Below are 13556 nucleotides of genomic sequence, written 5' to 3'. Positions count from 1 at the left end.
CTGCAAATAGGAAGTGCTCAATAAATACGAATGAATGAGTGAATAAATGAATGAAAATAAGTAGATAGGTTCCAGTGCCTGTCCCAAATAGGGGTTTGCAATTTAAGTCTCAAATAAGCCCAACTTTGGAGAACTGGCCGCCTTGGACTAGAGCTTCAGGCCTTGATTCTGATGGGGATGACAGTCTTTTAGACTGTGAGCCCACTGTTGGGTAGGGACTGTCTCTATATGTTGCCAATTTGTACTTCCCAAGCGCTTAGTACAGTGCTCTGCACACAGTAAGCGCTCAATAAATACGATTGATGATGATGATGATGACGATGACTAAATGTCGCTTTCCCCTGGGAAACAGCTGGCTATGTTTACATAATACTTCAACTGGGAAAGAGGGCTGGAGAGGGAGAGGAGTAAGTGGGGAAAATGAAAAGATTCATCACTCAGGTTTCAGAGGGGGAAGGAGCCACCTGGGGTAGGTAGTTGCTCACTTCCCACCAAGATTGCTAGGGAGGATGGGCCAGTTTTGGAGAGGACGGTTCGGGTCGGTATTCCATTTTAAATGGAAAACAGATGCCTTGAATATTGGGGATATGAATGAAAACTTATGGCAGACATATGTTTTTCTGTTGTCGCTTTAAATTAGTTTTCATCTTTTTCTGGTTTTTGCCCCAGAATCTGAATAATTTGAAATGTATCATTTTGTATTTCCTTTAAAAAGAAAAAGAATGACCAGGGCCAGTACGGGCCGGTTACTCTATTTATTTATTTATTTATTTTACTTGTAAATATCTATTCTATTTATTTGATTTTGTTAGTATGTTTGGTTTTGTTCTCTGTCTCCCCCGTTTAGACTGTGAGCCCACTGTTGGGTAGGGACTGTCTCTATATGTTGCCAACTTGTACTTCCCAAGCGCTTAGTACAGTGCTCTGCACACAGTAAGCGCTCAATAAAAACGATTGATTGATTGATTGATTCTAGAACGGATGGATTAGTTCTAGAAAGGATGGGCCAATCCCTTTTTCCTCTCCTCCTCCCCATCTCCCCCGCCCTACCTCCTTCCCCTCCCCACAGCACCTGTCCATATGTTTGGACAGATTTATTACTCTATTTCACTTGTGCAGATTTACTATTCACTGTGTTAATGATGTGCACTTAGCTTTAATTCCGTTTGTTCTGACGCCTTGACACCTGTCCACTTGTTTGGTTTTGTCGTCTGTCTCCCCCTTCTCGACTGTGAGCCCACTGTTGGGTAGGGACCGTCTCTGTATGTTGCCAAATTGCACTTCCCAGGCGCTTAGTACAGTGCTCTGCACACAGTAAGTGCTCAATAAATACGACTGAATGAGTGAACGGGAGGGGAGGGGAGAGTCGATAAATGATTTCTGAGAAGAAAATTCATTCATTCATTCATTCAATCGTATTTATTGAGCGCTTACTGTGTGCGGAGCACTGTACTATCAATCAATCAATCATATTTATTGAGCGCTTACTATGTGCACAGCACTGTACTAAGCGCTTGGGAAGTACAAATTGGCAACACATAGAGACAGTCCCTACCCAACAGTGGGCTCACAGTCTAAAAGGGGGAGACAGAGAACAGAACCAAACATACCAACAAAATAAAATAAATAGGATAGAAATGTACAAGATAAATAAATAAATAATAAATAAATAGAGTAATAAATATGTACTAAGCGCTTATCCAAAGGGTCTCTGAGGGTCGGGGAGTGGCATGGGAGGAGGAAGGCTGGTAGGGGAGAACTCATTCCTCCATTCCATCCCCATTTCTCCCTGGTCCTGTGGGAGCAGGCCTACCCGCTAGACGTCCCCCCTGCATTCACCCCCATTACCGTTTCTCTCAGGGCTCTCCGGTCAATCAATCGTCTTTATTCAATCAATCAATCAATCGCATTTATTGAGCGCTTACTATGTGCAGAGCACTGTACTAAGCGCTTGGGAAGTACAAATTGGCAACACATAGAGACAGTCCCTACCCAACAGTGGGCTCACAGTCTAAAAGGGGGAGACAGAGAACAGAACCAAACATACCAACAAAATAAAATAAATAGGATAGAAATGTACAAGATAAATAAATAAATAAATAAATAGAGTAATAAATATGTACTAAGCGCTTATCCAAAGGGTCTCTGAGGGTCGGGGAGTGGCATGGGAGGAGGAAGGCTGGTAGGGGAGAACTCATTCCTCCATTCCATCCCCATTTCTCCCTGGTCCTGTGGGAGCAGGCCTACCCGCTAGACGTCCCCCCTGCATTCACCCCCATTACCGTTTCTCTCAGGGCTCTCCGGTCAATCAATCGTCTTTATTCAATCAATCAATCAATCGCATTTATTGAGCGCTTACTATGTGCAGAGCACTGTACTAAGCGCTTGGGAAGTACAAATTGGCAACACATAGAGACAGTCCCTACCCAACAGTGGGCTCACAGTCTAAAAGGGGGAGACAGAGAACAGAACCAAACATACCAACAAAATAAAATAAATAGGATAGAAATGTACAAGATAAATAAATAAATAAATAAATAAATAGAGTAATAAATATGTACTAAGCGCTTATCCAAAGGGTCTCTGAGGGTCGGGGAGTGGCATGGGAGGAGGAAGGCTGGTAGGGGAGAACTCATTCCTCCATTCCATCCCCATTTCTCCCTGGTCCTGTGGGAGCAGGCCTACCCGCTAGACGTCCCCCCTGCATTCACCCCCATTACCGTTTCTCTCAGGGCTCTCCGGTCAATCAATCATCTTTATTGAGCGCTTACTGTGTGCAAAGCACTGTACTAAGCGCTTGGGTGGCAACATATAGAGACAGTCCATACCCAACAGTGGGCTCACAGCCTAAAAGTGGGAGATGGGAGCTCAGGAAATTCTGTGGGCTAACTGGCTGAGATTTTATCCACCAGCATCTCGCGTGCTTTCCTCAGACTCCCTGGGGTGTAGAAACTAAAAGCTCCCCAAGTTGGGACCCTTCCTACTCGCTTCTTTCCGGAGAAAGAAGCTGACTTTTCAGCTTCATCTAACCAGTTTCCGACCATCGCCTGATCTGTCAACCCCTCGGGGTCTCATCATCATCATCAATCGTATTTATTGAGCGCTTACTGTGTGCAGAGCACTGTACTAAGCGCTTGGGAAGTACAAGTTCCCAAGGGTCTCGAAGCAATCCAGTCCTCGGGCCCGGCTTACCTGCAGAAGCACTGGGGGATTTCTCCTTGGCCGTACAGGGGGAACAAAAAGGGAGTATTGCCATAGCGCCCAAGACACTGGAGGAAGTTCTTGGTGGCTCTGAGACCTTCCAGGGTGGGGGTGGCCGTCTCCGATGTCATCGCGATGGAATGGAGGATAAAGTGCTGTAGGTTCGGGGTTAGTTTCTGAGTCTTTAAATATTCAGAAAAGGTACATCCCTCGTAAGCTAGTGAGAGAGAGAGAAACAGGATGAAGAACGGAGTTGGAACCATCACGGCCCCCTTCTTCCCCGCGAGGGCTCGAATGACTCACTCCAGATTGGACAACCATCCCCATTCATTCATTCATTCAATCGTATTTATTGAGCGCTTACTGTGTGCAGAGCACTGGACTAAGCGCTTGGGAAGTACCAGCTGGCAACATAAAGAGACGGTCCCTACCCAACAGCGGGCTCACAGTCTAGAAGGGGGAGACAGACAACAAAACAAAACAAGTAGACAGGTGTCAAGACCATCAGAATAAATAGAACAGTTTCCAAAGGCTGAAGAATAATGATAACTATAATAATAATAATATTATTATATCAATATTACTATTATGGTATTTGTGAAGGGCTTACTACAAGCCAAGCACTGCACTAAGCAGTGGGATAGGTTCAAAATAATCAGGTTGGACACATCATCATCATCAATCGTATTTATTGAGCGCTTACTGTGTGCAGAGCACTGTACTAAGCGCTTGGGAAGTACAAGTTGGCAACATATAGAGACAGTCCCTACCCAACAGTGGGCTCACAGTCTAAAAGAGTGGGCTCACAGTCTAACAGAGGACACAGTTCCTCTCCCAAACAGTGCTGTCTAAGGAGGACGGAGAAGGCCGTAAGCCCGTTTTGGGCAGGGACTGTCTCTATTGCTGTATTGCATTATCTAAGCACTTAGTACAGTGCCCTGCACCCAGTAAGTGCTCAATAAATACAATCGAATGAATGAATGGATGAATTTACTGCCCATTTTACAGATGAGGAAATTGAAGTGACTTGTCAATCAGTTGATCACATTTATTGAGCACTTACAGATCAGAGTAATAATCATCATAATGATGGCATTTGTTAAGCGCTTACTCTGTGCAAGGAACTGTTCTAAGAGTACTGTACTAGGTGCTCGGGAGAGTACAATACAGCAAAATAACAGACATGTTTCCTGCCCACAATGAGTTTGCAGTCTAGACTTGCCCACGGCCACACAGCCGAGAAGTGGCAGAGGTGGGATTAGAACCCAGGTCCTCTGACTCCCACGCCTGCGTACCTGTGGTAGGGAAGCTGCGTGGCTCAGCGGAAAGAGCCCGGGCTTTGAAGTCAGAGGTCATCGGTTCAAATCCCGGCTCTGCCACTTGTCAGCTGTGTGACTTCGGGCAAGTCACTTCACTTCTCTGGGCCTCAGTTCCCTCCTCTATAAAATGGGGATTAAGACTGTGAGCCCCACGTGGGACAACCTGATCACCTTGTAAATTCCCCAGCGCTTAGAACAGTGCTTTGCACATAGTAAGCGCTTAATAAATGCCATAATTATTATTATTATTATTATTACGTTCCACTTCGTCGCACTGTTTCTCCATGTTTAAATTTCTCAGGCAATAGCTCAATTATCTGTCCCAAATGAACCTGGTGGCCTTAGCACATCACAGCCCAGACAGCAAGCCTGCTGGGCTGCCTGGCAAGGACTTAATAATAATAATAATAACAGTGATGGTATTTATTAAGCGCTCACCATGTGTCCAGCACTGTTCTAAGCTAATCAGGTTGGACACTATCCCTATCCCACTTGGGGCTCCCAGTCTTCATCCCCATTTTACAGATGAGGTAACCGAGACACAGGAAGTGAAGTGATTTGCCCAAGGTCACACAGTTGACAAACGGCAGGGCTGGGATTAGAACCCAGGTCCTTTTGATTCCCAGACCTGTGCTCTAACAGGCCACGCTGCTTCCCCGCATTTAGCGGTTTTCTTTTGGCACTTCCACATTCATTGGGGCAAAATTTTATTAAGGGTTTTTCCAATCATTAGTCTTCCATTTGCTTAGATGTTGAACGAGCTCCCCTCTGTCTTCCCGCCTGGTCAGAGCTAACAGGAAAAACGTGAATTTGCCATTCTACAGAACTACAATGTGTATTTTTTAATCCAGCTCGAACGCATCTGTGGCATTTCTAAAGCGGAGAAAAGAATGCAGGGCAAGATGTTCAATCAATCAATCATTCAATCAATCGTATTTATTGAGCGCTTACTGTGTGCAGAGCACTGTACTAAGCAGAACTAGTGAGTGGAAAGACCGCTCTCTCAATCGTCAAAGAATACAACCAAGAATCAGCCGGGACTAGGACTGAATAAGCGGTTGTTTTGTGAACAAAAGAGTGGCAGACACAAACAAATGACTTTTGAAGTCTGAGGAGATGGCAGTGAAGATGGGGGTGACTTCTCACGACTGCTTTTCGAGGGTAAAGGGTACAATTTAGAACAAATGTAGAAAGCCGGGCATGTGAGAAGTCAGGCCCCAGCGATCGACGACGAAAACAGGGTGGGAAGGGAGCGAACGGCTCACTGAAATAACTTTACCTTGGTATTCCTCGGGATGCTGCTCATAGTCCAAGCAGAAGGTAAGAAATTTCATTAGCATTCTCTTTTCGATCATAGTCAGTTGCTTGCTGTTAAAGACGTCTGCTCTGGAGCACGGTACCTATAAAGTATTAAGATTGCTCAGTAGGGAACTGTCTTAGCGTACGTGAGATTGATCGGGCTAGTCCTTTTAACAATCAAATTGGTCCAGTTGGTTGTGGAACTACTTAGAACCACGCTTTCTTGCCCTTTTCTGGAGCTGCTTCTGAGGGTCCTGGATGACCGATGACATTTCCCTCCTAGGCACGTCAACCCAAAACTAGAATGTTTATGTTCAAGATATAATCAGCTCTTCCCCCTCCTATCGTAACAATTTCCTCACCTTCTAAGCCTTACTAAAATCCCATCTCCTCCAAGAGGACTTCCCTGATTAAGCTCTCTCATTTCCCCTATTCCCTCTCCCTTCTGCATCCCCTACGTACTTGGATTTCTAGCCTTTAAGCACCTGACATTCACTCCGCCTGTTTTGTTATGTTATGTTTGTTTGTTATGTTATGTATGTTATGTTTGTTATGTTATGTTTTGTTCTCTGTCTCCCCCTTCTAGACTGTGAGCCCACTGTTGGGTAAGGACCGTCTCTATATGTTGCCAACTTGGACTTTCCAAGCACTTAGTACAGTGCTCTGCACACAGTAAGCGCTCAATAAATACGATTGAATGAATGAACTCCGCCCTCAGCCCCACAGCACTGATGTACAGATCTGTCATTTATTTTATGCCCCCTTCCCCTCAAAACAGTACGCTTCCTTTGAGCAGGGAATGTTGCTACCAACTAAGCGCTTGGGAGCAAGCGCTTAGTTACAACGTTATTATGGTACTTGTTAAGTGCTTACTCAGTGCCAACCACTGTTCTAAGCACTGGGACAGAGACAAGTTCCTTCATTCAATTCATTCAATCGTATTTCTTGAGCGCTTACTGTGTGCAGAGCACTGTACTAAGCACCACGTTGGTCACAGGCCCTGTCCCAAATGAGGCTCACAGTCTTAATCCCCATTTTCGGATGAGGGAACTGAAGCCCAGAGAAGACAAAGCACACAGTAAGCGCTCAATAAATATGATTGAATGAATGAATGAACAAGGGGCGGAGCCGGGATTAGAACGGAGGTCATTCATTCATTCATTCAATCGCATTTATTGAGCGCTTACTGTGTGCAGAGCACTGTACTAAGCGCTTGGGAAGTCCAAGTTGGCAACATATAGAGACGGTCCCTACCCAACAGCGGGCTCACAGTCTAGAAGGGGGAGCCAGACAACAAAACAAAACATATTAACCAAATAAAATCAATAGAATAAATACGTACAAGCAAAATAAATAAATAAATAGAGCAGTGCCTGGCACATTCATTTATTCATTCAATCGTATTAAGTGCTTACTGTGTGCAGAGCACTGTACTAAGCGCTTGGGAAGCACAAGTGTGCAGAAATATCATCAGAGAAGCAGCGTGGCTCAGTGGAAAGAGCCTGGGCTTTGGAGTCAGAGGTCATGGGTTCCTATCCCAGCTTTGCCACATGCCTGCTGTGTGACACTGGGCAAGTCACTTAACTTCTCTGAGCCTCAGTTATCTCATCCGTAAAATGGGGATTAAAGACTGTGAGCCCCACGTGGGACAACATGATCACCTTGTATCCCCCAGCACAGAGTAAGTGCTTAATAAATGCCAAAATTATTATTATTATTATTACACGTCTCACTCCCAGGCCTGGGCTCTATCCACTAAGCCACGCTGCTTCTCCGATGATATTTCTGCACACAGTGAGTGTCCAATAAATACCACCGAATGATGGACTGGATTGACAGATTGAAGGACTTACAATCAGAGCTAGTTCTCACGGCTATTAAAGTTTAATCTATTAGAATGTCTTGGCCTTCTGCGGACTTTCCCACATATTTAGTTCAGCGCACAAGATACCGAGTCGGGGTTAGAAACAAGAGTTCCTATTACCGATCAATCAATAGTATATGGTGAGTTCTGATTGAGTGCGGAGAACCATGCTAAGCACTTGAGAGAGTATGAAACAATTAGTTGACAGGATTCCTGCCCTCAAGGAGCTTAAGGTCACTACGGTTTGAATGCCACACGTTCTTCGATAGTTAAATGGACCTTCCGCCTACAAAAAAGGACTGGGATGAGGGATATTCGCTGGAATTGTCAAGTCGTTCAGTCAGTTGATCATATTTAGTGAGCGCTTACTATGTGCAGAGCACTTTACTAAGTGCTTAGTACTACATTAGCACCGCTGGTTAATTTCCAACACTACCTTATCAAAGTTACTCAAACAGGCTGGTTTTAATAAAAATAATAAGTATTATTATTGTATTTGTTAAGCGCTTACTCTGTTCCAGGTTACGCCCTACCTCCTTCCCCTCCCCACAGCACCTGTATATATGTTTGTACAGATTTATCACTCTATTTATTTTACTTGTACATATTTACTATTCTATTTATTCTACTTGTACATATTTACTGTTCTATTTATTTTGTAATGACGTGCATTTAGCTTTTAATTCTATTTACTCTGACGACTTGACACCTGTCCACGTGTTTTGTTTTGTTGTCCGTCTCCCCCTTCTAGACTGTGAGCCCGTTGTTGGGTAGGGACCGTTTCTAGACCGGTCAACTTGCACTTCCCTAAGCACTTAGTACAGTGCTCTGCACATAGTAAGCGCTCGATAAATACGATTGAATGAATGAATGAATGTTCCAGGCACTGTACTAAGCGCTGGGGCAGATACAGGCAAATTGGGTTGGACACAGTCCCTGTCCCACGTGGGGCTCAGTCACAACACCCATTTTACACTTTTAGACTGTGAGCCCACTATTGGGTAGGGACTGTCTCTATATGTTCCCAACTTGTACTTCCCAAGCGCCTAGTACAGTGCTCTGCACACATTAAGCGCTCAATAAATACGATTGATGATAATATGAGATAAGTGTGGCCTGGAGAAGTGAAGTGACTTGCCCAAGGTCACACAGCAGACAAGGGGCGGAGCCAGGATTAGAACACATGACCTTCTGACTCCCAGGGCCATGCTCTAGCCATTTACACACTTTCGGGAAGAATGCCCAGCGCTGAGAATAGTAATAATAATAATAATAATGATGGCATTTATTAAGCACTTACTATGTGCAAAGCACTGTTCTAAGCGCTGGGGAGGTTACAAGGAGATCAGGTTGTCCCACAGGAGGCTCACAGTCTTCATCCCCATTGTACAGATGAGGGAACTGGGGCCCAGAGAAGTGAAGTGACTTGCCCAAAGTCACCCAGCTGACAATTGGCAGGGCCGGGATTCGAACCCATGATCTCTGACTCCAAAGTCCGCGCTCTTTCCACTGAGCCACGCTGCTCAAGAACAGCGCTCTACACATAGTAAGCGCTTTATCAATGCCATTATTATTTATTATTATTAATGTTCTGGGGGAATACGGGAGGCTTCTCTGGGAAATGTGCGCCCGTCATGACAGAATGTTATTAGTGTCGGAAAACGCCAGCAAGCCCGAGTACCCAGCGCTGGTTACGACGCGGGTATCATAGTGCACTTTATATATATATATATATATATATATATATATATACATATATACAACCTGTATATATGTTTGTACATATTTATTACTCTATTTATTTATTTATTTAACTTGTACATATCTATTCTACTTATTTTATTTTGTTAATATGTTTGGTTTTGTTCTCTGTCTCCCCCTTCTCGACTGTGAGCCCATTGTTGCGTAGCAACTGTCTCTATATGCTGCCAACTTGGACTTCCCAAGCGCTTAGTACAGTGCTCTGCACACAGTAAGCGCTCAATAAATACGACTGATCGACTGATTGATTGATTTCCTTAGCGCGGGATTCATCCGGGACATAATGCCCGCGATCTAGAGATGGATGAGAAGCAGCGTGGCTCAGTGGAAAGAGCCCGGGCTTTGGAGTCAGAGGTCATGGGTTCAAATCCCGTCACTGCCAATTGTCAGCTGGGTGGCTTTGGGCAAGTCACTTCACTTCTCTGGGCCTCAGTTCTCTCATCTGTAAAATGGGGATTGACTGTGAGCCCCCCGTGGGACAACCTGATCACCTTGTAACCTCCCCAGCGCTTAGAAGAGTGGTGCTTCGCTAAGCGCTTAGTACGGTGCTCTGCACACAGTAAGCGCTCAATAAATACGATTGATGATCTAGGACAACTCAGTGTACTGGAAAAACAAACAAAAAAAACTGGTAGCAACGCTGCCTTCTGTCAGGAACTAAATCCTCCATGCTTACAACTCCTAATACAACATTCCCACATATCCATTCAGACTTGTTCAGGGATGAGCAGACTCAACGATTACAGTACCTGTTCAACTCTTCCGTCGCGAAAGGTCAGGATCCTGGTGACGTTTTTAAACTCGGCATAGCGACTGACGTTTGATTTGATGAGCAGATCGATTAACGGTCCTCGAGAATAAAGCAACTGTAACAACAAAAAACACGTTTTAGGGGAGGGGGGTTCAGGAGAGATTGGAACGACGGCGGAAAAAACTGGCAAACCGATGCAGTCGGGGTGGACTTGTCTTTCTATGGCCTAATGGGACTGATTTTGACATTGGGATAATAATGATAATAATAATGATGGCATTTGTTAAGCACTTACTATGTGCAAAGCACTGTTCTAAGCGCTGGGGGGGATACAATGTGATCAAGTTGTCCCACGTGGGGCTCACAGTCTTAATCCCCATTTTTACAGCTGAGGCTCAGAGAAGTTACGTGACTTGCCCAAGGTCACACAGCAGATTTGTGGTGGAGCCGGGATTCGAACCCATGACCTCTGACTCCAAAGCCTGTGCTCTTTCCACTGAGCCACGCTGCTTCTCCATCTTTGACATTCCCCCAGGGTGAATGGGAGAACGGTTAACATTCATCAACGGATTACAAGGTGAAGGCTTGTCGGGCTGAAAAAAGACAATGTGGTGAGAAAAAATTGCTGATTGTTAGTTATTAAGGCAAACAAAATGAAATGTTTTCATTTCATTCATTCATTCAATCGTATTTATTGAGCGCTTACTGTGTGCAGAGCACTGGACTAAACACTTAGGAAATACAAGTTGGCAACATACAGAGACGGTCCGTACCCAACAGCGGATTTCAGAGAAGCAGCGTGGCTCCGTGGAAAGAGCGGGGGCTTGGGAGCCAGAGGTTATGGGTTCTAATCCCGGCTCCCTCACGTGTCTGCTGTGTGACTGTGGGCAAGTCACTTAACTTCTCTGAGCCTCAGTTATCTCATCTGTAAAATGGGGATTAAGACTGGGAGCCCCACGTGGGACAACGTGATCACCTTGTATCCTCCCCGGCGCTTAGAACAGTGCTTTGCATATAGTAAGCGCTTAACAAATGCCATTATTATTATTGTTATTATTATTATACGGTGCTGAGCCATGCGCTGTTGGTGAAATTCTCCAATATTTTACACGGTGTGGACGAGCTGAGAAATGGACACCGCCATTTCTCCAGAACTTGAATTTAGTCTCAGCGACAGCTCCCCTCGTTCCCATTTGGGTTCAGTGTGCTTTAAGAGAAGCAGTGTGGCTCACTGTAAAGAGCGCGGGTTTGGGAGTCAGAGGTCATGGGTTCGAATCCCTCCTCCCCCACATCTGCTGTGTGACCTGGGTCAAGCCACTTAACTTCTCTGTGCCTTAGTTCTTCCATCTGTAAAATGGTGATAAAGACTGTGAGCCCCACATGGGACAACCTCATCCCCTTGCATTCCCCCCCACAGCGCTCAGAACAGTGCTTCACACATAGTAAGCGCTTAACAAATACCAACATTATTAGAGAAGCAGCGTGGCTCAGTGGAAAGAGCCCGGGCTTTGGAGTCAGAGGTCATGGGTTCCAATCCCGACTCTGCCACTTGTCAGCTGTGCGACTTTGGGCAAGTCACTTAACTTCTCTGTGCCTCAGTGACCTCATCTGTAAAATGGGGATTAAGACTGTGAGCCCCCCGTGGGACAACCTGTTCACCTTGTAACCTCCCCAGCGCTTAGAACACTGCTTTGCACATAGCGCTTAATAAATGCAATCATTATTATTATTATCTACCCCAGAGCTTAGAACAGTGCTCCGCACATAGTAAGCGCTAACAAATACCATTATTATTATTATTATTATTATTATTATTGTTCAACGCATGCTAAATTTCAACTTGGTGTTTGGCCTAACGGAGAGCCTCTATTTTTGTCATTCTATAAAATATAGAGGTTTGGGGATCAGAAAATGAGGAAATTAAATACACTTTGCCGGTTTTAATGGAAAAAAAGGAGCACTTCAAAAACGGAATTTTAGCCAATAGACTGTGCATCAGAGCGGTCCCTTGGGACCTTCAGTAAATCAATGTCAGTTAAGTGAACTTTTATCAACTCTAATAATAATAATAATAATGGCATTTGTTATGTGCAAAGCACTGTTCTAAGCACTGATATCAGTCCAACATTGGGCAGAACCAAAAAAATCAGCAATGCCCTTTTGGACACAGTTAACCCTGCTGATTGTCTCGTTCTCTCTTCTTAGAGGGTCAATTTTCTAGAGAACAAAGGGAGTTCATAAAATGCTTCAGGACTATCTGTGGTTCAAATGATGAAGACCGACATCAGAATTAGTATTTGGCTGCCAAAGTGCACAACCAAACAGAATGCAAGCAAAAAAGCTCAAAACACACATACGCCAAACAGGGCTACTCAAAGAAATGCGGACACACCATGGCATAAAACACAACTTATTTGGGCTATTTTGACTGGATTGAACAAACTCACGGCGGACCGGCAAATGGAAAAACACCCAGCCCTCAATTCAGAATTCAGCCTTCCCTGTACCTGTGCTGTGGTCGGACTTGAATTGTTGCAGAAAACAAGGATCGGTAATTTAGGTGTGGCGTGAAATGAGAAAGATATCATTAAATGAACTTTTGGAAGGGCTGACTTACTAGAGCTTTCCTCTTCTGAAATCCTCCAGAGCCACTCAAGTTTTGGGAACGAGTGCTGAGCTGTTTGATTCCTCTCCCCCTCGTCCCCCTCTCCATCCCCCCCATCTTACCTCCTTCCCTTCCCCACAGCACCTGTATATATGTATATGTTTGTACGTATTTATTACTCTATTTATTTATTTATTTTACCTGTACATATCTATTCTATTTATTTTGTTTTGTTAGTACGTTTGGTTTTGTTCTCTGTCTCCCCCTTTTAGACTGTGAGCCCACTGTTGGGTAGGGACTGTCTCTATATGTTGCCAATTTGTACTTCCCAAGTGCTTAGTACAGTGCTCCGCACATAGTAAGCGCTCAATAAATACGATTGATGATGATGATGATTTGGAAAAGCCTGATTTGTGCATTGCTTGTGGAGGAGAAACTAGTGGAGGAGAGTTGCTACCAGGTAAGACAAGGTAAGGCAGGGGGTATTCTCTCCCTCTGGCTGTCAACGACGAGTCTCTCTAACCTGAGCATGAATCGTTAAATCGCCAAACGTGAATCTGGGTAGCTGTCCGGTAACAAATCAATCAATCAATCAATCAATCGTATTTATTGAGCGCTTACTATGTGCAGAGCACTGTACTAAGCGCTTGGGAAGTACAAATTGGCAACACATAGAGACAGTCCCTACCCAACAGTGGGCTCACAGTCTAAAAGGGGGAGACAGAGAAATGGAACAAATGGAAATAAAATTCCGAA

At 44.6% G+C, this 13556-nt stretch overlaps 1 protein-coding gene across 1 annotated transcript in view; it reads right to left on the bottom strand.

The window, feature by feature from the left end:
- Positions 1–13556, bottom strand: part of CHM (CHM Rab escort protein) — a 125395-nt gene that overhangs the window by 67289 nt on the left and 44550 nt on the right. The window contains exons 6-8 of the mRNA XM_038747921.1: positions 10194–10310; positions 5800–5920; positions 3193–3418 (exon numbers count right to left, since the gene is read on the bottom strand). Of these exons, the coding sequence (XP_038603849.1) occupies positions 3193–3418; positions 5800–5920; positions 10194–10310 (464 nt within the window). The remainder of the gene's footprint in view (positions 1–3192; positions 3419–5799; positions 5921–10193; positions 10311–13556) is intronic.

This window comes from Tachyglossus aculeatus, chromosome 6 (assembly GCF_015852505.1).
Source record: "Tachyglossus aculeatus isolate mTacAcu1 chromosome 6, mTacAcu1.pri, whole genome shotgun sequence".
NCBI classification, from domain to species: domain Eukaryota; kingdom Metazoa; phylum Chordata; class Mammalia; order Monotremata; family Tachyglossidae; genus Tachyglossus; species Tachyglossus aculeatus.
Note: the sequence above shows the minus strand (reverse complement) of the source record. Positions and strands in the feature narration are given on the sequence as shown.